Below are 26,038 nucleotides of genomic sequence, written 5' to 3' on the forward strand. Positions count from 1 at the left end.
TAATATATAGTTTTAAAAATTAAAACACTTGCATTGGTCATAAGTATTTATACCCAGTATGATTAGTGCTTCTCTGTAAGGAAATACTCTAATTTTAAATACTTTAAAACATGGAAAACATTTGAGAAATCTAGGAATGCTTTTAGCAAGGATGCCTTAATTAGGCAGACATTTAAATGTGCTTCCTTTTGAATTTGGCAGGGTTCACAACATTAATTTGATTACACTTGAGATACTGATAATAGTACAAATATTAATGGATTCTAAAATAAAGGTATTGTATCATTTTCTGGTAAGACTTTGAAGAAATAGAACTCCTAGTCATTATTGATACTCACCTTGTTGACCTTTCAGATTTTTCTCCACCATTATTACTCCTAATTTAGATTTCAAACCTTTAGTATTTATTAACTTTGTTACATATGTTACTTAAGCTATCTCTAAGTATGTGGATTTTTAAAAATAGCATTATTATAGTATAATTTACATACCATAAAACTCACCCATTTTAAGCATAAAAATCAATGATTTTTAGTAAATTTATACAGTTGTGCAACCATCAACACAACCTTGTTTTAGAATATTTCAAACACCTAAGAGTTCCCTTGTGCCCTACAGCAGTCACTCTTCACTGCCTCCCTAAGCTTCAGGCAACTCTTGATTTGTCTTCTGTATTTATAGATTTGCTATTTCCGATCACTTCATACAAAAGGAATTTTTGAATACAAATATTACAGTCTTTTCCATCCACTTGTATTCACTTAACATGTTTTTTATACATGCTAAAACAATCTTTATGCTATATGGCATCAGTCCATTTTACTGCTGAATAGTATTCCATCGTATACACATTTTGTTTACCCATTCATCAAGTTGATAGGAATTTTAACTCCAGCTTGGGGTGTTAGAATCAATGCTGCTATGATCATTATACACAAGTCTTTTTTTTTTTTTTTTTTTTTTTTGTGGATATGTGTTTTCATTTATCTTGGCTAGGATACATACCTAGAAGCAGAATTTCTAGGTTGTATGGTGGATTTATGTTTAACTTTCTAAGAAACTGCCAAATTGTTTTCCAAAGTGGTTGCACCATTTTGCATTCCAACAAGCAATGAATATGAATTCCAGTTTCTCCACATCCTCAGCACCACTTACTACTGTCTATCTTACGATACTAGCCATTCTAGTGGGCAGAAATGTCAACACAGTATACTGCTTAAAATCACAGACTCTGGGCCAAATTGTCTGAGTTCAGACTACAGCTCTGCCACTTATCATCCCGTAACTTAACATTTCTGTGTATAGACTGAGGACAATAATAATACCTATCAGTCTGTTTGGGCTGCCATAACAAAAATGCCACAGACTGGGTGGCTTAAATAACATTAATTTCTCATAGTTCTGGAGGCTGGGAAGTCCAACGTGATAACATTAATTTCTCATAGTTCTGGAGGCTGGGAAGTCTAAGATGAAGGTGTTATCAGATTTGGTATATGGTGAGAGACTGCTTCCTGGTTGGTAGATGGCCATCTTCTTGCTGTGTGTTCACATGGTAGAAGGGGTAAGGAAGCTCTCTGTGGTCTCTTTTATGAAAGTGCTAATAATCCCATTTATGAGGGCTCTACCCTCTTGACCTAATCAACTTACCAAAGACCTCATCTAATACCATCACATCGGGTGTAGGATTTTCCATATAAATTTTGGGGGACACAAACGTTCAATCCATAGCAATACCTATCTCATAGGATTATTGGAGGTGTAAATGAATCAATACAATTATTAGCTTACAAAAGTATCTGGCATATAGTAAATTCTATACAAGGGTTAGTCATTATTATTTTGTTTTGTTATTGTAATTTGCAAAATTATAATGTACTTAGCCTAATTGTAGATTATAGTTAGGCTTAGAAAAGCTGTTTATGTTCTCTTAATGATAATTCCTTATAGGATGCTGGCTTATAATAGTTAAGATAGTTATTGCAATATCCAGGCACTAGATTTCCAGGTACTATGAAAATCAAACTACAGATCTTACATGACAATTAGAATGGGCAAGACTTCCAAATGACCAGATTGATCTACCAGACAACTTCAGTCAAATATGAACACAGAATGACTGATTTAAATAGTGGTTTAGTTTACTTGCACCTATCCATGGGGGGGGGGGGAATGAAAACTGGTGTAGATAAGTTGTTCTCCTTATAAAGTCATCAATTATTTGACCATAAAGGCCTTCTTCCTCTATTTTGTTTACCCCATCTCTTTGTTTCCTTGTCTTCTTTCTCCTTTGCTTGACTGGATGATTAATGAATTACTGGTGCTTCTGACCAAGGAATGTACAAAGAAAGGACAAAAAGATGATATTCTCCCTTTCAAGTCACTGACCTGCCCATTACAGACACTTCTAGAAGGGCTAAAGTTCCATCTCCTTCTGATTAATAGCTTTAGAAGATGTTTTGCATGCATGCTTAGTAAGCTTTTAAAGCACATAACTAAAAGCATTTCAGAGCATTTCCCCTGGGTTTCTAGCTTTAAGCAAAGATCACTTCCCCATTCTTAGGTCACTGCTATCCTAATTTCTCCAGTTTCTGGCAAGTCTTGGGGTATACCAAGTGATTTCCCTAACAGCAAGCTAAAGTTTTCTTGAGACTACCCAACTTCTTATCCTTCTGCACTTCATTCTGGGGCCACCAAACTTCTTAGCTTTCTGTATTTAATTCTGGGAGTGAATTAATCTAGGTTATGATATTGTGAAACATTATTATAAAATTGCATGCTATTTTAATTTACCTGTGTTACCACCCATAGTCATATCAATATAATGTTCAACTACTTAAGGTTTTTGATTTCTGAGATTCTATGCTTCTATGAAAATAGCATGGATATATTCTGTCTAGTTTTAAAAAGAAGTAGGACCAATGGATAAAAGATATATGGAGGCAGGTCTTCCAAAGTTTGAGGAAGTAATTGCTTATAGTTATAACTTGATAACAGGTAAAGTAATAAGTTATCTTTCACTATGAATATTCAACCAGGGGCTTGATAACAAGTGTAAAATAGGTTAGTATACTGGATGAAGTGCCACACTGGGCCATGCCACAGGATGTGGGAGAGGCTTCGGTCAGGTGATAAAACCCAGAAGGATGGGGGCATTAACTCTCCAGAAGGATGAACTTCAACCAGTGGGAGAGAGAAGTGCAGAAGGGAATAGCAGATAAATTATCTCTCCATTTTTCCTGTGGTGGATTGTCCCATGGCACTGCTTTACACTTAGTCTATCTGGAGATGTCCCACATGGCCAACTGGTTTTGTCTCTTTGCAGCTTGTGAAGCTGTGGCTAATTCAGTAATGCATTACCTTGTATTTAAGTCCCATCTTTCTCTGTCTTATTTTCTTTTACTCTTGCTAACCTAGATTTTATCTCCCAATAAAACATTAACACCTGACCCTTTCCTCAGGCTCTGTTTTTTACCAACATGAGCTAAGATACATATGAGTCAAAAGCTAGAATAAAGGGCTACAAATTTAATTTTAGAATTCTATGTCAATGCATAAAACTATTAGCAGGGTGGATGAAGAGGATGATGATGATGGTGGTTAATATCTAGCATCTGTGTGGTACACTTACTTTGTTCCCCGTACTGACATGCTTTACATGTGTTAACATTTAATCCTCACAATCATCTATGATATAAGTATTATTATCTCTACTTTGCAGATAACAAAACTGAAGTATAAAAAGCTCACACATCTAATAAGCCCAAGGTCATACAGTTAATGAGTAGCAGAGCTAGGATTTCAGCTCAAGCAATCTGATGCATTTTCATTTGTGTTAAAGCATTCATAAACAAGATAGAGTCCTCTGAGGCTTCCTGCTCCTATTTGGCAATTCTGAGATTGATATTGCTGTCTGTGTAGCAGACACTGGAAAAGGTGGTATGAGTCCTTGCCACACTGCTTATGACGACAGTATGGTCTCCAGAGAGCTGAGGTTTACTTTCTTTCAAGAACATGTGGTTATTGAGGCATCAGACTCTGCCTCCCAGGCTACTCGGCTTGTATGTTCAAAAGGAAGCACCAAAAGACACTTAGTTGAACCAAAGTCTCTTCTATCTTTCCTCCTAGTAGATGTTTATGAAGCATCCACTTTATTTCATATTTAATTTAGGGCACTTGTAGTTTCATCTTTAATCATTTGTACCCACCATTGCACAGTGCATATTACATCCATCCTGCATACAGACAGACATGCCCAAGCTCAGGCTCACTGCACTGCATCATGTAACTGGGGCTAAAATATAAAGGTTCTCACTTTGTGTCGTGTAAGATACTTATGACTGAAAGTGACCTATACTTTCCCTTTGCCTTTCTGTTGTCTATTTAAAATAATGACTACAGACTCTCTTTCAACAAAAGGTCATTTGTGTCAATGGGCAGAACAGAGGATCAGATCACCTGCAGTAATTGCAAATTAATGCTCTCCTGGTAACGCATTAACTACACACTATTGATCTACAATTGAATCATAGAGGCTACTGAGAAGGGATTTTTACTTTCCTTCTTTTTTTTTTTTTTTGTGCTTTTATTGCTTTTTCCATCATGCATTTTTCTTTCAACTAGAATTTTCTCTAATTGTCTCCATTTTTAATTTCCCACAGTGAGATGACTTCTAACTTGTAATTAGAATCTGTAAAAATTCATGTCTCTGTCTCAAAAGCCTTTTAGAAATCTAAACTGTAACTTTGATGCCATAAACCACATATATGATGCACAGATATGTATTTCCAGACAGCTAAGCTTTTGAATGATTTTTTTTTTTTACTTAAATAGAAATCCATTTGGTCCTCTATCCAAAATTGCAATTTGTTGAGCAATCTACAATAAAGCATTCTAAAGTTTCCCCTGACAGCATTTTACTTGGAGAACATTGATGATGTGTTTTTCTTTCCTAGAGCAAACTTTTAACATATAAGTAAACAGTTTATTTCAGATATAAAATTTTTTTAAAAGTGTGTGAGAAGATGTAAAAATTCAGTAGAGTAAATATTTATATGCGTCTTCACAGAATACGTCTGACAACACCCAGAGTTCCTCATGTTTGTGTTAAAACTTTAACTGATAATATTTCTTCTACCTGGTGGAACTGATCACAAGCTTGTACTTGAATGCTGAATTTGATCATGCTCCTAGTCTAGACAGAGGTCATCTGGTCTAAGCCTGGTTTCTGAACTGTGAGTTGTGAATCACTTGAAATGGAGAGATATTCTGACAGCAATTTCCTTTATCACTTTTAGTAAACCTTGAACTTATCATAGATTTACTATATTTCTAAATAATAAAGGTCTTTAAAAAATGTTTTTAGGCCTATAAGAAGTTTGCTATTTTACTGTGATCTTTTTCATAGTTATTATTTGCAGCAAGAATCACAATTAATACTGCAAAAATAAATGTACTCCCAAACTTTTTGCTTATTCTTTAATCCTTGGTAAATCATTATCATCTGTACCAAGAAAACCTTTAATAAATGTCAATTGCATGACTAGAATTACATACGCCTGGTACTCTTTCTTCTAGGAGTTTATAATTAGAGACAGATACAATCAGAGTTGATATTCATTTTACAACCAATCTTAGAGCTGAACCAGAGTGCAGAAGGCTCCCTGAAGTGCCAATCATTGCTGGATAATGAGAAGGTTGGAGCAGGAGGGAGACACTCTGGGGACTGGGACTCTGAATTGTGATAATTCTTTAACATATTAAATATAATTTCTCTCTTATAACAAGCCAACTAGATAGGCACTATAACTCCATTTTATAGATGAATAAGCCAAGGTTTACAGAGGTTAAATAATCAGCCCAAATTTATCCAGCTAGTAAATGGTGAGGCCAGGAGTTAAACAAAAGATTGTGAAACTTCAAAGCTCCTTTTGTTAACTACCATATTGTCCATGACAATAGAACCACATTTGGATACATAACAATGACACAAAAGTATTATAAAGAACCTTCAAGACTACAAGGAACTAATATTTTCGAAAAATGCTAGAACCAAGAACAGGGTTTCTTAAGTGAATGAGCAACTTAAAACTGGTTTGCCAAAATTAAAAACAAACAAACAAACAAAAAAACATGCATTAGGCAATGATATAGAGGCATAAGGCAGAACTACTCATGTTTAATTTCACCTCATTCATAAGGGATACCACCAGCCTTTACAAAGAAGTTCTCAGAGCTTGGTTATATTTTTTGGTTCAGAGTGGTAGGCATTCTGTATTCCAGCTACTGTCTAACAGTGTCTTCCTCCTTTTCTTTCTCTTCTACTCTCCCTCAGCCTTTAGCAACATCCTGGATCAAAATCAGAAGGTGAACAAATAAATCCCTGCATTTTCTGATCTTGGAAGATGGTTAGAAATGATAGCTTTTCAAATCTATTTCATAAGCAATGAACTAGGAAGAAAATCAGGAGTACATCAACAGAAAAAAGGAAAACAAGAGTAAAATCATAATGCACCACATTTATAGTGATGACCTTTTTAGAAGAAGCTAACTCCAGAGGGTCTAGTTTGTTGTAAACACATTTTCTGGATGGTGACCAAACATGAGACTAACTATAAATAGATTTATACAAAAACGTGTGCTAGTATCTGGAGAATAAAAGATTTTAAGGTTTGGTTTATTATTATTACAAATAGAAATTGCTTCTCCAAAAGGCAAAGATGCATAAAAAATGAAAGGAACTAGTCTGAAAAGAGCTGGAAAAAAATCTAAATCTGTTTTGGACCCATTAGAATAGAGATAGTAATCATAAGGCAGAGAGAGAGACATCATTTAAAAAGAAGAGTGGCCATGACCCATGAGCCTCATTTTCATACTAAGCTAATAATTCAGTGTCATTTCAAAAATGTAATTAAGAAAAGCGATAAAGAATTAGGACAGCACATATAAAGCACAATAGTGGGGTGCAAAATTGAATGTCATGATCAGAAACTCTTAGTGACAGACAACATAAATGATCTAGGTCAGAGTCAAGAAAGAATTTAGCTAGGGACAATTACATAAGGTCAGAAATTTCATATAGCTATATCTGCAAACATCTTAGCTAAGTCATAGTTATTTTCTAACCTAAAATGTCATAGTTTGAAGGTATTTTTTTTTTACCTATAGTAAAATTGCCTTTCAAAAAATATTAGATTTAATTTCAATTAATTTTCTTTGAATCCAGACATTAATCCTTCTTTCAACAGGAGAGTGTGTAGTCATTCAAAAACCTAGCTGGTTTCCATTTAATTTCTTCTCTTTGCTTATAAACAACATTTGTTGTGCTGGAATCAAGATGCTTTTTAAAAATTAAAACCTCTTGAAAATAACCTTCCATCAAAATAATTTAAAATAATGTAATAACTGACACAGTAATTAGAACTTCATTGAATGGATACTAACAGCATGGTTTTTTCTTACATATTATTGCGAGAATATAGAGTTTCTATTTTTTTAAATACCCACTTATATACTGTTATTAAAATTACAGATGAAACGTTCATTAAATCTAGGGAATAAGAAACTGCGTAATGGAAAGAAAATTGTCTATTTTAAATAGCTAGGTGAAACAGTTCTGATGCCACTTGAGACAACTTTGAATGATGTCAACTACTCTTATTTCATATTATCATATTCTGAAGTGAATGATGGGAGAAAAGATATGAAATCATAGAATAAATATTTTCCATCTACTCAATGAGAATTTAAAATAGATTGTGCAAAAATTTTGTCATCTAAAGACACCCATCAATAAAGTGGGAGCACTAATTCTCTGTTTGTTACCAATATTGGTAACAAATCTGCACTCATGTGGAAACAGTGTCGTCATGCTGCTTCGATTAGTTATTTTTCTGTAGTTCTAATAAAATAACACATTTCATGATCACATTAAAAAATTCTATTTAGCTTGAATTAGCTCCATCAGAGCAGCTTTAGCTATTGTTAAAAATTGATTTGGTTATCTGAGTCCAGTGGCCGACCACCATGTGACCATGACTCTCCACAGCAAATGTCCACTATGTTCCCTCTTGCTTCTGTATTTCAGGATTTTCTATTAACTTCAGTGACAAATACGAAAAAGATGGAATTAAAAAAATAAAACAAACAAACAAAAAACCCACCCATACAATCTCCATGAAGTCACAGGTCACAATTGTACATGAATAAACTGATGACTTCCTATAATTTCTGATGTCATGAATCAAAGTCCTTAAGAGATTGAATTGTAATGGCAATATCATTGAATTACAGAAATCCATAGTCATTCAGTGAAAAAAGGTAATAATAGTACTTATATTTTCTACTTATAGCAGTAGAAAAGGGTGAATATTTTATGTTGAAACCTGTCACTAAAGGCAACTGACTCAGTGTGGGTGCTGGTTGTAATACAACCCCCTAAATAGATTTTTAATAGAAATTGTAGACTTAGTACTTAAATCAGAGGATGGGGACATAAGACTCATTGGGAAACTAGGTCTAGGACTAACAAAACTAAAAAAAAAGCCAGTGTGAATTTATTAAAGTTCTCCCTTCAAACTGTTTTAGAGGCAAATTACTAAAGGTATTTATTTACTATCCTCTTCATGAATACCTAATTGGTAGTCAGAAGCAAACTTCTTTTCTTCAGAGTAGCCCCCAAAAGATTTTAAGATCTCGAGTTTATGAAGAGTTTGAGAATACAATTTAACAAGGAGGTATTTAGAAATTTCAGTACCTGAAATTTACTGATAATTTTCATCTGTCCTTTTTATAGCTCTAATTTGCATATTCTAACTAATGAAAGCCTGTCAAATAAGATAAAACATCAGGGATTTCAAACACACTGGGTTCACTTAAATAAATTAGAAGCCAGTTGGGTTGACTGACAAAGTCATAAGAGCAGCTACCCAGGAACACAAACCCATCATCGGTTTTGAACCTTATTTTTAGGCCAGGGTGTTGCATCTGGTTCTGCTGTAACAGTCATTTTCATTCCAAGGTTGTACTAGGGAAATGATCTGGAGTACTCAAATTACTCTTCAGCTAATTTCTTAGTTTTTACATTCAGTATTCATTGATGAATTTTTCCCAATTTTTTAATTGTATATATTAAAGGTGTATAACATGATATTTTGATATACACATACAAAGTCAAATGATTACTACAGTGAAGCCAATTAACATATCCCTTATTTCATATAGTCACTGTTTTTGGTGGTGGTAAGAGCCATAAATCTACTCTTACTCATTTAGCAAATTTCGAGTATACAGTACAATATTATTAACTATAGCCTCATGCTGTACTTTCAATCTCTAGATGTATTCATCCTACGTGACTGCAACTTTGTACCCTTTGAACTACAACTCCTATACCCCTCATTCCCCTTCCCCTGCTGCTGATAACTACTGTTCTACTCTCTGTTTCTACGCATGAAAATGGTTTTTTTTTTTTTTTTTTTTAATATTCCACGTATAAGAAAGATCATGCAGTATTTTTCCTCTCTGTGTCTGGCTTAGTTCACTTAGCATAATTTCCTCTAGTTTCATCCATGTTGTCCCAAATGGCAGGATCTCTTTTTTTAAGGTTGAATAACATTCCATTGCATATATGGACCACAAAATTTCTTTATCCACTTATCTGTCAATAGATACTTAAGTTGTTTCCATATCTTGGCTTTTGTGCATAATGCTGCAATGAACATGGGAGTGCAGCTATATCTATGAGGTGCTGATTTCATTTCTTTTGGGTATATGCCCAGAAGAGAAATTGCTGGGCCATATGGAAATTCTACCTTTAATTTTTTGAGGAATCTCCATACTGTTTTCCATAGTGGCTACACCAATTTATATTCCCATCAACAGTGTACAAGGATTCCCCTTTCTCTACACCCTCACCAACACTACTTATCTTTTATCTTTTTGATAATAACTATTCTAACAGGTGTGAGGTGATGTATCATTGTGGTTTTGATTTGCAGGTTCCTGATAATTAGTGATCACCTTTTCATATACCTATTGTCCATTTATATGTCTTCTTTTGGGCACCTTTTCATATACCAATTGTATATTTATAAGCCTTCTTTTTTTTTTTTTTTATTGTCTTTTTCATGACCAGTAAGGGGAACACCCCACACCGCGCTCAGCCAGTGAGTGCACCGGCCATTCCTATATAGGATCCGAACCCGCGGCGGGAGCATTGCTGCGCTCCCAGCGCTGCACTCTCCCGAGTGCGCCATGGGGTCGGCCCTATAAGCCTTCTTTTGAGAAATGTCTGTTCAGGTTCTTTATCCATTCTTTAACTGGGTTATTTGTTTTTGCTATTGAGTTATGTGGGTTTATTATATATTTTGGATATTAACTCTTTAAAAAAACATATGGCTTGCAAATATTTTCTCCCAGCTTATAGTCAGCCTTTTTGTTTTGTTGATTATTTCCTTTGTTGGGCAGAAGCTTTTAGTTTGATGTAGTCCTGCTTATTTATTTTTACTTTTGTTGCCTGTGCCTTTAGTGCCCTATTCAAAAAATCATTTCCAAGGCCAATGACTAAGAGCTATTTCCCTATGTTTTCTTCTAGGAGTTTTATGGTTTTAGGTTTTACGTGTAGATCTTTAATTAATTTTGAGTTTATCTTAGTGTATAGTGTAAGCTTAGGATCCAAGCCCTTTCATGTGGATATCCAGTTTTCCCAACACTATTTTTTGCAGAGACTATCCTTTCCCCCATCATTTGTTCTTGGTTCCATTATTAAAAATTAACTGACAATGCTTGGGTTTATTTCTGTGTTCTCCATTATGTTCCATTGGTCTATGTACCTGTTTTTATGTCAGTACCATGCTGTTTTGATTACTATAGTCTTGTAATATTATTTGAAATCAGGAACTGTTATGCCTCCAACTTTGTTTTGTTTTCTCTCAGGATTGCTTTGGCTATTCAGAGTCTTTTGTGGTTCCATAAGAATTCTAGGATCGTTTTTCCTAAAAAAAAGTTTCACCTCAAGGAATTCAAAAAAGAAGAACAAACTAAGCCAAAAGCTAATGAAAGAAAGGAAATAATAAAGATAACAGCAGAAATAAATGAAATAAAAGATAGAAAAGCAATAGAAAAGGTTAACACAATGAAGGGTTGGTTAGCTAGTTTAAGAAAAAAAGATAGAAGACTCAAATAAATAAAATCAGAAATGAAAGAGGATATACTACGACTTCTGTCACAGAAATACAAAGGATCATAAAAGACTATTATGAACAATTAGACACCAACAAATTAGATAACATAGAAAAAAATGGATAAATCCAGAAACATGCAACCTACCATGATTGAGTTATGAAGATAAAGGAAATCTGAACAGATCAATGAGTAAGGAGATCAAATTAGTAATAAAAAAAATCTCCCATTAAAGTAAAGCCCAGGATCTGACGTTTTCACTTTTGAATTCTACCAAACACTCAAAAAAGAACCAATATAAATTCTTTTCAAACTCTTCCAAAAAATTAAACAGGAGGGAATACCTCCAGACTCAAGTTATTAGGCCAGCATTATCCTGATACCAAAGCCAGACAAGGACAATACAAGAAAAGACAAAGAAAATTATAAGTCCATATCCCTGATGAACATAGATGCAAAAATCTTTAACAAAGTCATAGCAAACCAAATTCAATAGCATATTAAAAGGATCATTCATCATGATCAAGTGGGATTTATCCCTTGGATGCAAAGATGGTTCAACCTCTGCAAATCAACAAATGTGATATACATCACTTAACAGAATGAAGGATAAAAACCATACAATCATCTCAACAGATGTGGAAAAAGAATTTGACAAAATTCAAAATCATTTCACTGTTAAAAAAAGAAAAAATCTCACTAAATTAGATATAGAAGGTATGTACCTTAGCACAATAATGGCCATATATCACAGCATGAAGCTAACACCACACTCAGTGGTGAAAAGTCGAAAGCCTTTCCTCTAAGATCAGTAACAAGACACAAATGCCACTCTCCCACTTCTATTCAACATAGTACTGGAAGTCCTAGCCAGAGTAATTAGGCAAGAAAAAGAAATGAAAGTCATCCAAATCAGGAATAAAGAAGTTAAACTGTCTTTGTAGACAACATTATTTTATATACGGAAATCCCTAACAATTCCTCCAAAAAACAGAACCAATAAACAAATTTAGTAAAGCTGCAGGATACAAAGTGAACATATAAAAATCAGTAGTGTGTCTATATATTAACAACGAACTATCAGAAAAGGAAATAAAGAAACCAATTCCATTTACAATAGCATTTAAAAAACTTAGGAATACATGTAGCCAAGGAGGTAAAAGATTTGTACACTGAAAAATATAAAACTTTAATGAAAGAAACTGAAGAATACACAAATAATGGATTGAAAGAATTCATATTGTTAACATGTCCATACTACCCAAAGCAACATACAGATTTAATGCCATCCCTATCAAATTCCCAGTGGTATTTTTTCACAGAAATAGAAAAAAACAATTCACAAGCATTTTCAAAGTAAGGTAGTTGGGTGTTTAACCATGGAAATGTTAACATCCTTGCCAAAACAAGATAAAAGAAATAAACAGTGCCACTGAGAAATGATACATTCCTAGAAATGGTAAGAAGAGTTCAAAAAACAAAAATTTCCCATTAAAATGCAATCTAAAGTCCTAAGAGGCATTTCAGTTTATAAACTGCAAGGTGCTCTATAATATTTTGTCTTTTTTTTTTTTTTTTAAGATGACTAGTAAGGAGATCTTAACCCTTAACTTGGTGTTGTCAGCACCACAGTCTCCCAAGTGAGCCACGGACTAGCCCCATATTTATTCGTTTTTATATTTCAGTTAAATTCTCAATTAGCAAGAATTTAAGCAAGTGATGCTACAACTTAGGATTTTTTCTTCAATAAAAATTTCTCTGGATTTACAACCTTCAGTTTTTATACAAAGGTTACCTCTTCAATGAAGTCTATTTTTTCCCAAGGCACTTATCATCTTAATACATACCTGATAATATACTTATATTTCATATATTATATATATTATCTCTCTTCCCTCACTAGAATGTAAGCCCCATGAGGTAATGGATTTTTCCTGGTTTTATTTATAGAAGTATTCCAAATTCTTACAACAGTGCTAAATATATAGTGGGATCTCAATAAATATTTATTGAATAAATGAATGAATGAATGATTCTCTGTGAGGCATATTGATTAATAAGGAAGGCATGTTCTATTATACTTATCCAACTTATACAAAAAGTTTAGCTTTCCATTTTTGAGACACTGGTACTTTTTCCAAAGTCACATGGCTTAATTTTCAAACACATGGATTCATTTAAAACTAAATTTAAGATTACTACTTTGAGGATAAATCTTTATTCCAGTAGTGAACTCACCTATCTAAATAGTCTATGAATGTGATGGGTAGTATATGAAGAAAATCAGAATCAAAATATGTATTTATATTGCCTTTTCTGTACTCATTAACTCTATTTCTATACCCCAGTGTATCAGCACCATCACACAGATATTCAAACACATTTCATTTGTCTGGTCAAAGGCCTTGTAAAAAATGCATTTTGTGAGTACATACTTAACTTCCGAGTAGAAATTATTAAAAAGTAGATTTGATAAATCTTATAGAACCAGAGAAAATGGATTGAGTTGGGCAATAAAAGTCAATGAACAGATGGCATCATTGAAATGGGAGGGTTTCAGTGGAGGGGTTTAGGGCTTTGAGGTATGTGAAAATGATCTGAACTAACTGCTAGAGTGAGTTTGATATGAAGAAATAAAATAAATAAATAAAGAGGGATGCTGAATAGCACCCAAGGCCCAGCTGACATTTAACACTGTGAACTTGGAGTAAATCCTATTGGCAGTTACTTGAATTTCTCCAACAATATTCAGGAGCCTGGAAGTATAGAAAATGGAATATTAGATTAACCCCGCATTAGGGAATAGAGCAGGGTGAAATTCAGTTACAATGAAAGGGAGATAGAAAAATCATACATTCTCCACCCCACCGAAACCAGTATCTTAATACTGGTTTTCATTCATACTTCAGTTCAAATTAGTTAAAAAATATTTTCTGGCTGAATGAAAATCTGATTCAAGGTAATGGTAGGATTGATAAATAATCTGTAATTTTCTACCAGTGAAAGCCTATGCATGGAACTTCACATTTTTAACAAAATCATTTGGGACACAATATTCTACAGAGCTGGAGAGTCTCTGGGACATTCCTAGTCAGAACTGAAGAGGCAATGACCTTTTATACCATGTGAATCCTTTTATCTCCTCTTCACAATTTTAGTAAAAATATCACAACTCAAGCACATTTAACAAATTCATTCAACAAATATTTAGTATTTCTGCTATGCACTAAGCAGTCAATACATGGGATAACCCACGGCTTATCTTTTCATGCCAGGCCTCATCATAAGGTGAGCCAAAAAACCCTAACAGATATGAGGCTAGTGAGTCATTCATGTAGAAATTGGAGCTGGAAGATCACCATGTGAAGTGGGTCCTAAGGTCATGATGGCCATGTGCTAGTCAGAAGCTCAGAGGGGGCAAAAACAGGGAGTAAACCATGGAGAGAGAAAGAGTAGATGGAACTTTAGATTCTTCTTAGGGAGAAATCACAGGGCCCACGAAAGAGAAATGGCAAAGGTCTCTCCCCAGAAAAGCACACCACTGTTTCTTGCTGTCCCAGTTCCACGGTCCATTCATGTATAGAATACAACTGGACTGATACTTACTAGATGTGGGACAGGGGGAGGGGAAAGGGGAAGAGGGAGAAATACCATAAGGGACACAAAAACTAATTACAATTTGTAATAATGAACATGCTAATAATATTGACTTGATCACTACGTAGTGCACATAAATACTGATAGTCAACTCTGTACCCCATAAATATGTATAAATAAAAATAATGAAAATAAAAACAATAGGCTTTGTTTTCTTAGTCTGAGTGGGCCTCTGAGTCTTGATTTAAGAGGAACCTAAGCAGAAACTGAAATTTGAATAATTATTTCTCCACCATAGTACTTCACATATGCGCACTTAGGACACATAATGCTGGTTTATTTTTCTGTTTTCACATTTCTTCACCCTTGGCTTGGTGTCGTCCGCACCACGCTCAGCCAGTGAGTGCACCGGCCATCCCTATATAGGATCCGAACCTGCGGCCTCGGTGCTACCAGTGCTGTGGCACACTCTTGAGAGAGCCATGGGGCTGGCCCCACATTTCTTCTCTTTGAATCCTGACTTTAAGGAGTAAGCTGTAGCCTGAACATGTAAGCTTGGAGTAGGCATAGAGGGCCTGACTATTACCGATATTTCCATGTTATAGGTCCTGTGACGGGGAACAGGCAGTGTGACCAGTTGGAAGAGTATTGGCTTTGTGTCTGTGAAACCCTAGGACTGAGTTCTGGCTCTAGTCATGTGACTGTGCCTACACAACTTACATCTTCCAAGTCTCAGTATCAATCAAAAAATATAAAGCTATGTTACTCTTGGGTAGGTTGTAGAAATACTGCATGCATCAGCAGCTTCTATCAGCACATGGTAGACAGTTGAAACTCTTCTCTCCCATGTGTGACTTATCCATGATCATGTATCTGGCAATGAGCAGGAGTCTGTTCTGGAACCCACTCATACCTCTGGTCCATACAATCCTATGTGTTCATGAAAATAAATTCAGGTCATATTCAAGCCTGGGTATGTGTTATCTTCCAGATTCTTCTTGTTTCACTGCTCTATATTCTTCCTTCCTTTATGATGTCCCAAGGTACCTCTTTTATGATTTTCTTTCCTCTTAAGGAACTTATTTTAGTCATTCTTATAGTTAAGGTCTCTGGGGAATAAATTCTGTTAGTTTTTCTTCAGCTGAGAATATCTTGATTTATTCTTCATTCCTGAAAGATACAGAATTCTGGGTTGACAGTTCTTCTCTTTCAGCACTTGTTGAAAAATGTTGTCACACTTCTTTCTAGATGCCATGGTTTCTGAAGAGAAATTCACTATCATTAAAATTGCTTGTCCCCTGCAGGTAAATAAGGTCTCATTTCTCTCGCTGCTTTCAAGATTTTTTTCTTTTTCCTTAGTTTTTGGAAGTTTGACTATGATATGTTTTGGTATGGATTTCATTGGGTCTATCCTGTTCAGGGTCCACTCAGCTTCTTGAATCTATATGTTCATGTCTTTTGCAAAAACTGGGGAGTTTTCAGACATTATTTCTTTGTCATCCCCACCTTCTCTCACCTCTCCTCTGGGACTCTAATGACATGAATGTTGGATCTTTTGTTATAGTCCTACAGTTCCCTGAAGCTCATTCATTCTTCTCTTCAGTCTTCTTTCTCTCTCTTGTTCAGATTGGTTCATTTCTATTGCTCTGTTTTCTAGCTCACTGATTATTTCTCCTTTTCTATCCATTCTGCTGTTGAGCACATCAATTTTAGCTATTGGGTTTTTCAGTGTGAAGATTTCCATTTGATTCTTCTTTACATTTTCTATGTCTTTGTGAAGAATTTCTGTTTTTTTTTTTTTTTCATTTGTTTTAAGTATGTTTGTAATTGCTTATTAATGCAATTTTATGATGGCTGCTTTAAAACCTTTGTCAGATAATTCTAACATCTCTGTCATCTTGGTGTCAGCATCTTTGAATTATCTTTTACTGTTCAGTTCCTGGGTCCTGGTATAATGAATGATTATTGATTGAAATCTTGGCATTTTGGGTATTATATTAAGAGACTCTTGATGTTATTTAAACCTGCTTTGGCTGCCTTTCCTTGACACTACTCAGGCAGGTGAAAGGAGGGTGCTGCCCCTTACTGCCAGGGAGAAGCCCAAGTTCCCTCCTTGGCCTCCTTTGGCACCTGAAGGGCATATCTCCTTGTTACTGCTGGGTGAGGGTGGGAGTTCTGGCTTCCCACTAAGCCTGCACTGATACCTCCCTTGCTAAGAGGGGGGGAGGGCCTTGTTGCTGCTCCCCATTTGGCCTTCACGGACATCATAGGGAGGATGAAGGGAGTGTGGCCTTACTGCTACAGGGTGGTGATGCAAATCCTGAGTCTCCACTAGAGCTCCTCTGACAACACCCCGGAAGAGAGAATGGATACCTCACTACTCTCGGGGGTGGGGGGGGGTGTTAGTCCAGGCTTCCCACATAGGGGAGCTCACCATTTCCCCTATTTATATAGGGGGCTGCCTGATGGGATGGAAGTCTAGGATCCCCACTTGTCCTTTGCTTGCCTGTATGGGTGTGGGGATGAAGTTTTTATATAGGGTGTTTGGCTGGAGTAGAGTATTTATTGTCTAAAAGTCTTCTTGCTAGGCTGCCCTTTTCCTTTCTTTCTTTCTTTCTTTCTTTCTTTTTTTTTTTTGGCCAGAGAAAGCAGGCTTTTTGCCTGCAGCTGTTGTTGTTTCTGGGTTGCTGGGCTTCTTTGGCTCCAAGTGTGGGATATATGAGTAAAAAACAACAACCAGGAAACTCATCACTGTGCTGTTCTTTGAGTCTCAAGGTCCCTAGACAGTCTGCCTATTCTCCACCTTTCAGAGTCTTTGTCGGGTCTGCTGCCAGGCGACCCGAACAGCCCTAGCCTCATTCCTTTAGGTGGGCGAGTGAACGGCCCGGGATTCCTCTTTCCCTCCTGTCCCCTTTGGAAGGAGACGGGGGAAGAGAGCCGTGAAGAGAGGTGAGCACACTGCCGGCCCCCCCCAAAACAGCCTGGTTAAAGGACACTCAGAGGCGGCGGGGGGTTCTGTCCAGCAGTTCCAGTTATTATCACACAAGCACTTGCTTTTATAGGCAGATAGGGAGGGGAGGTTTTAACATAATCCAATCAGCTTAAAGGTCAAGGGCATGCATCTTGTCTCAATGCCTAGCTATTGCAACCAGGCAGTGTTCACGAGCGCAGAAGCGCGTATTTGGCCAATAAGAGCTAAGGCAAGGTTCCCGCAGACACCCCCACTCTACTTCCTCCTGGCAGTGCAGTCTTAGGCTGCCAGATTAATACGCCCTTGTGGGCCTATAATGGCGCCGCTTGCAATGTCACTTAAGGTGGTGTTAGTTCTTAAGGCCCAACAAGTCTTCTTACATTATTAGTTTTATATTTAAGGGTTTTTAGTCGTACTCAGTGGGAGGCACAGAGAAAAGTAAGTTTACTTCATCTTCATGGAAGCAGAAATTTGTCTCCATTAGCATTTTGATACATATTATTTCTACCTTCGATTGTAAGTATTTCATAAGACAATGTTAATTCTGATTGTCAAAGCAGCAACACAAGATATTCGTATTCTACTTTTTTTCTTTGCCAAAGAATGTACGTAATGCTAAACTCTCTGCCTTTCAATTACCATCAGTGCTAGGTAGTGAGAAGTCATGTTAACAGAGGATTACCTGACAGTTCACATTCTTGTCATCATATGAAAAATATTATCCCTGGGTCAAGGTAGACCACAAAACCTGCATATCTGGCACCTCGGAGAAATACTTATGCTAAAACATGCTAACACACTAGGCCCATATTGAACAACATTCTAAAAAAATAAGTGCCTAAATAATAAAAAATAATACCTCATTTTTAGAATTTGTAAGGGTGCCATTAAGAGTACTATTCACTATATCTGAAAGAATCCTTTATGAAGACAATGGATGAATTTCCCTCAGCTTTGTACTACAAGAAGCAAAACAACCAATTTATTTTTATATTTTGAAAGTTATAAAGTCAATAATTTCCTAATTTCCTTCTTTGAAGGCCTGGTAGTTCAGAGTCAAACTTACTATCCCCCACCCCCAACCCCAGTACCTTATGTACCTTGTGTTTATTGGCCTTATCCTTGATTTAATTTTATTTAAGCCGAGATTTTATTTTTATCCAGATTTACTCATGTACTTGTTTATCATTCAGTAGTACAGTATGCATTTTGGTACCTGGTCTCATTTATTTTAGAAACAGATGGATGAATGAATACATGAGAAAAAGAGGGTTTGTAAATTCTCCATAGGACAGGAAATGAACCTCAGGTTTGTTCTGACTCACAAGAGGAATTTCATGAGTGCTGCCATGTTGATCCCACACTTTCTCTTTCTCAAGAGGCCCTAAAATAACATATTTGTTGTCACATAATTTGCATTGTATTTGTGAGACGAAGCTTTTTAAAGGGGCAGGAAAACACAAGTACTACCTGGAGGACCGAAGCTCCACTGTGGAGAAACTGAAGTCCACTTTCTGCTGAGTCAATTCCACCAGTGGCCAAAATGGGAAATCCAGGTAAAGCACGGGCAATGGAGGTCACAGCTCTTAAAGCAATAGGTCTGATCGCTGTCCCTACAGACAATGAGAATAATCAATGGTCAGCATATTGCCTGTATTAGTCCATTTCTGTTGCTTATAACAAAATACACAGAGCTGGGTAATTTATAAGAAAATTAAATTTATTACTTACAGTTTTGGAGGCTAGGAAGTCCAAAGTCCAGGGAACACATCTGGTGAGGGTCTTGGTGGTGGCGACAGTGATGCAAGGTATCGTATTGTAAAATGGCAGAGCAGAGAGACTAATATCCTTGTTCACTCTCTTTTTAAAGCCCTCCAAACCAAGCCCATGACGACCATTTTTAATCCATTCACCACAGCATGATCCTACAATCTAATCACTTCTTCAAGGCCCCACCTTTCAGTTATCATAATAGGATTTCCCACCCACTTAACAGTCACGGTGGGGGCCAAGATTCTGATACATAAAATTTGGGGGACACAATTCAAGCTTCAGTGAATTTGGGGGGATATAATTCAATCCACTACATTGCCTTATACTTACCATTATATAATGGCAATGTTGTACTGGACAAATTTCAAATTTCTTTATCTCTTTTTAAGATGTACACATACATAATGTATAAACGTTTTTATGATTCAAAGTATGTTGATGTGTCAATGAATGTGTATTTATTTTAAGGACTTTGATGCTATTATTGAATGCAGAAGTGTTATGTAAGTGGGTATAGCAACCCTAGAACGCTCGCATAATATACATGCATATTACAATTTGATATACAGTAATATATAAAAGACTGCATGGAACACTCAAGCATCTGTTTTAAAAAGAACAAGGAACTGCAGATTTAAAAAAGAAAAACAATCACTTACATTACATAAATAGACATACAGCTCTGTTATGTTTCTGCAAAGTATAAAGCAGCTGGTGTGAATACAGATACTGTAAAAACAAAGTGCTGATGAACTTACAGATTCCATATTGCTTTTTACATACATTTCCCACAATTTGAAGAAATAGTAGTTCTAATCTAATTAGGAAGAAATAGTGAGCCTATTCTAATTTTTAATATATTAGAAAGTTCTACCAAGTTAAAGAAGATTTACTAGAATCCAGATAAGAGTGTATCTGTTTAGTTGTTTTTTTAAAAAAATTTTAATTAATCAGACTTTACCAGTATTATTTTCTAATAATAATAATAACTGAATGGATGGACAGAACACTTTAGGGTCATTTGAAAAATAAAGATACTGTAGGAAAGCTCCTTTGGACTCTCAAGTATTAAAATCCCAGAGAAATTTAATGCTTTTATAACAGAGGAATATAATTTAATATTCCTGGTTTTCACTCATAGGTCAGTGGTCCTTTAATGGCATTTTCTGAACTAAAGATATTTTGCTTGTGTAAGAATTTGACATTGCCTTAAACCAGGGCCCCACAACATACACAAGCAACTGGTTCAGCCCCACGTGGTGGGTACTTTATCATCACCTTTACCACCACAAGCATAATCACCAGCACTGTCAATATGTATTTATTGGAGTCTTACTTTGAGGAATTGCACAGAGCTTTCCTTAAAATCAGTGTCTTTCTATCTAAAAAGGGTACATACTATATGATTCCAACTTATGACATTTTGGAAAAGGCAAAACTATGGAGACAGTAAGAAAATCGGTGGTTGGGTGGTTGCCAGGGGTTGGGAGGGATGGATGAATAGGCAGAATAAAGAGGATTTGGGGGACAGTGAGTATACTGTGTATGATACTCTAATGGTGGATTCGTGTTGTTATACAGTTGTCCAAACTCATAAAATGTATAACACCAAAAGTGAGCCCTAATGTAAAGTACGGACTTTGGGTGATTATTTGTATGTGTTAAGGTAGGTTCATCAACTGTAAGAAATGTACTACTCTGGTGGGGGATGTTGATAATGGGAAGGCTGTGCATGTGTTGGGTATATGGGCTACCTCTGTGCCTTCCTCTCAATTTTGCTGTGAATCTGAAGCTCTAAAATGATAAAGTCTTTAAAAAAACAGTGGCTTTCTTTTTATCTTGTTCATATCCATTTCAGATAAAACTTAACTGGTGCATAAATAATGCTTTTGCACTTAACACCAAAGTGTTTGTGGAAATGTCTACTTGTTGCTTCCACATCTAAAAAGCTTCCTGTAGATATTAGTATTTCTTAGTCAAGAATATTCAATGATGACACTTCAAAATTTCATAACAGACATTTAGAATACAAGATATTAAGTTAGGGCAAATTAGAAACTGGATGTCAAATTTATTTCTGTATCAAATTATTTATCAATGATTTCTTCTTAGTTTTTATGTTTTAACCATAAAAAAAAAAAAACCCAAAAAACTAACAGTGCACAGGAGAATTTATAGTGAGAATATAAACACACATTGATAGGCACAAATCTTTAGCTATACTAAAAAGAAACCTAAGTAAGAATAAAAGTTAAAGAAAGGCATTTTTAAGGAAATCAATAATTTAAAGAAACCTTAAGATAGACACACATCTATCACCACATAACATAACTGACATGCTCAATACATACTGAGATGATGTCTTCTTTACATATATGTTACTTTGAAGTAATAAAGAAATATTGGGATTCTTTTTTCCCCCTTATTTAGCTGACCCAAGAGAGTAAAAGAAATTTGAGGTAAGCAGATAAATAATTTATTTCTAACTGCACTGTTAGACAACTATCATTAACACTAAGGGGTAAAATTTCAAAGTGGTTTACAGGGATTTGGCCGCATATGCCAACTGATATTAATGGACATCAAATGGCAAAACTCCAGAACAGAGCTTTGAAAATTTAACCAGTTACATTTAAAGGGCAACATTACACAGGTGTTAAAAAACATCAGCACATCCTCACTGGCATTTGAAGATGTTCAATTAGGTCAATAAGACATTTTCTATTTCATGTTTTTCTTCCTTTTCTAAAACTTTTCTAATCTATCTAATAAACATGAAAACCTTTCAAACTAATAAAAATTACCTTTTTAAAAATTAAGATCAATTATGTTCTCTGAAGAAATGTGTTCCAAAAAATGAAGAAATGGATCTTTCTGTTGCTGAGCAATAGTAGATTCAGTTTTTATTTCATTATACACTCCATCTGATTTTTTTTTTTGTAACTCAGCTGATTTAACATGAAATTTAATCTATGTGTTCTCAGCATTTTTACGGGGAAAAGGTTTTAAAAATGACTTTCACCCACCATGAAAGATTTATGGAAGAAAACTGAATGTGTATAAAAGGGTCTTTCTAAATTGTTATATAGAAATTTCTTTTTAGTTTTAAAATGACGGAAATGAAGAAATAATAGGTTCAAGATAGAAATAAAATATTTGGTGTAAAGAAAATACATATATCAATACTTTATAGAGTTGTACATATAACAAATAAAATGCATAAAGACTTCCAAAATCACAGTTACTGAGGTAAAGATTTTTAAAATTTTGTCACTGCTACAGTGATTAATGATTTTAGACCAAAGACTAGGGAGGAAGAAGCCAGTTTGAGAAGCTCAAGGAATGTGAATGTGAACTCCATCCTTAAAGAAACAACAAGGTTTAAATCAAGAAATTGAAATCCTACAAGCTTAAATGAACTAATAGGTAACATACAATTAAAATTAAGTCTTCATCTACATGGGGTGGCCAGATGAACCTGATGGGAAATTCATTTACATCAAGCCATTCTGTTTTAACTGTGCGGAATCCTCCAATAAAAATCAAGCCATTCTGAGTCTCCATGTTTGGAAACAAGCTACAGTTTCAAACAAACAAACAAACAAAAAATGAACTGGACCTCTGAGTTGCAACTTTGGTGTAAAGAAATCTGTTATGCACCAAAGTGGCCTTTGTGGACTAGATTGAACTGTAACTTTTGGTATCTAATCAATGTAGGCCCTCCATGTAATCACGACTTAAAATGCAAATCAGTGTGTTGAATTCACAGATTGTTGATAAACTACACAGACCTGTTTTGGATTGATTCATGTTTTAGTAAAACATTTTTGTAAGCCAGAGATTTTGAATAAAGTTAATCAATATGACTTTGATGAAACTTTTTTTCTTAAGAAAATGATACTATCATTTGTCAGATATTTTAAATACAATTTCAAAAATGCTACCATTAGCTACTGTATTATGTACTGATATGTATGTATTAATGTACCATGTCTTAATCAGGTTCCTTACCCAGTCTTCATTTATCCATTCATCTGTCCATCCTCTATTCACAAAATATTCATTAAGTACCTGTGGCTTTTTTCCCTAGTTAATCAGTTTGGGTCCTAACCATATACCCAGGATAGATACTCAAAACACCAGCCCTTATGATCTTAGTAGGTTGTTCAAGGTAAATAATTTGAGTCCAATTATTCATTCTGTACTAGTGTTCCATTAGGAAAAATTCATATTTGTTTGAACATTGTACATTTTATAAATATTATTAGTGTAAATTCTAGAAAAAAGAGAATTTGAGATGAACTAGTTATATCAGACAGAAAACAGGGCCAACTGCTGAGGTTCAAATCCTAACTCTACTACTTACAAGCTGTGTGACTTTGTGAAAATTTGCTAATCTTACTGTACCTCAATTTTGTCATCTATAAAATAATGAAAACTGCAATAACTTCATAGAGTTGTTTTGAGGATTAAATAATTTAATAACTAAATAACTATATATATATATATATATATATATATAAAGGGGTAGCATATAATAAAATGGTAGAGATGTTTGCTATTATAATCTGTACCACCCTCAAGGACAATTGATTTCAGAGGGAGCATTTATTTAGTTTATGCTGACATTGTCCTCTATGTTGTTCTTGTGTGTTTAGCGATGCAATAAAACCATTTTTTAAACTGGAGACAAAAACATGATGCCTACAATGATAGAACTTTACAGCCTGTGATACCTTAAGAAAACCATACATGTCCCCTCCTTTTTCTCCTTTCTTAACAACTATCACTTGGCAGTATCATAACGTTAATAAGATTATTTTTACTCCAAAGGTAGAAATCTCAAAGGTAGACATCAATTTATTTAAAAATTTTTTGAGAATCCAAAGATCTATGCACTAGACTAATATACAAGAATTTTAATGACAACCTCAGAACTCAAGTTTATTGGCAAAAAGGAGGCAGAGATTTACATTGCATGACTAAATCCTTGAAGAGAAAAGAAATTTTTAATGGGCAAGATAGTGTGGAACATATGCTAATTTGGGGTAACTGAATTTTTGAATAATCTAGCTTAATTCTGTTTGTTTTTTCCCTAATCATTTGACTCCTAGGACAGCTACTGTTACACAATTAATTGTTAGAACTAAGTCCACAATAAACTCCCGGATAATAGCTCTAGCTGGCAATAAAACAGAAATTGGGTTATAATACTCACTCGTGCTCACTGTGTGTACAAAAAGAAAATGTAGTTTTAATTTGCTTACATTAATTAAAATATAATGAATGAAGTGGATAACAAATTCATTAGAAATTGAACTTTGACTGTCTAATTGTTACTAGTTTTAACATCATCCAGAAGAAAGAAAATATTAGCGAATCAAGAATTTCAAGGATTTGGGAGTTGAGAGATTGATTTTTATAAAATACACATAAATCAAGCACCAACAAATTTATGCTTTACTGAAGCAAGTTTAAAATGTTAATGAAGCTAATATACTGATAAATATGTGAAGCACAGCTATTTAAAAATACATCTTTACACATGAATTAAGGTCCTCTGAGAACATTAGCATAACTCAACCAGAAACTGAAGTATTAAAAGGATCTAGAGTTATATGTAAAGATGTGAAATCTAAAGGGAAGAAATGGGAAAAACAAGATCAATTGTTTTATGTTATTGTGTTGTTTTCGTTTTTTTTGGAAAAGCTGAAAACTTTCTTATGAAAATGTTTTAACTTTAGTCGAATTTTTCATGATTTTTTCCCTGAGTCTCCATATCTTTATAGCTATGTTTATCTGCTTCATAACACATCGAATGTGTTTATAGTCAATTCGTATTCAATAACTCTGTACCTAGCATGTGCCATGCATTTTATTTAAAGGCAATAGAGTTAACAATATTCACCAAGAAGTGGGCCATTTTCCTTTATGAAAGTGTCAGTTGCCATTATTGGAAGGGGATGGAGCTCTCGCTGATGGAGTGATTTCATACGCCAGACACTGAGGCTGGAGCTTCACACACGTTGTGCGATTTAACCCTTACAACTCTGTGAACAGAGATGCTGTCACCCTTATTTTGTATATGAAATAAGGGAAGCTGGAGCTCAATAAATAACTTGTTTAATGTGATACAGTTTAAAAGGCATACACTGGAATCAAAAATCAAGTCTCTGTGACATGAAAGTCCTTCCTTTTCAGTTATTACTGAGAAGTGATAGTGCAGCAATTGCAAAGCGAACCATCTTCATGTCATCTCTGCATTAGACCAGTATCATTTAGGCCTACTAATAAGAGCTCTGGTGCCAAAGTCCAGCCAATTAGGTTTAAGTCTCAGCTCAGTTGCTTTATGCAATTGGGACTTTGAGCAAGCTCCTTAACTTCCTAAAACATCAATTTTCCTTATGTACAAAACAGGGACATTAATGCCAATGATATCGTAGTTACTTGGGGAGTATTAAATGATACAATTCACAGAAAGTACCTGGCTCAGTGCCTGATAGTATATATATAAGTATA

The 26,038-nt window shown here is 35.1% G+C and overlaps 1 protein-coding gene across 1 annotated transcript in view; it reads right to left on the reverse strand.

Annotated features, from left to right (window-relative positions):
• DPYD (dihydropyrimidine dehydrogenase) overlaps positions 1-26,038 on the reverse strand; it is an 855,274-nt gene that overhangs the window by 123,679 nt on the left and 705,557 nt on the right. The window contains exon 19 of the mRNA XM_063105846.1: positions 19,217-19,359. Coding sequence (XP_062961916.1) covers positions 19,217-19,359 — 143 coding nt within the window. The remainder of the gene's footprint in view (positions 1-19,216; positions 19,360-26,038) is intronic.

The sequence above is a fragment of the Cynocephalus volans genome, chromosome 8, assembly GCF_027409185.1.
Source record: "Cynocephalus volans isolate mCynVol1 chromosome 8, mCynVol1.pri, whole genome shotgun sequence".
NCBI classification, from domain to species: domain Eukaryota; kingdom Metazoa; phylum Chordata; class Mammalia; order Dermoptera; family Cynocephalidae; genus Cynocephalus; species Cynocephalus volans.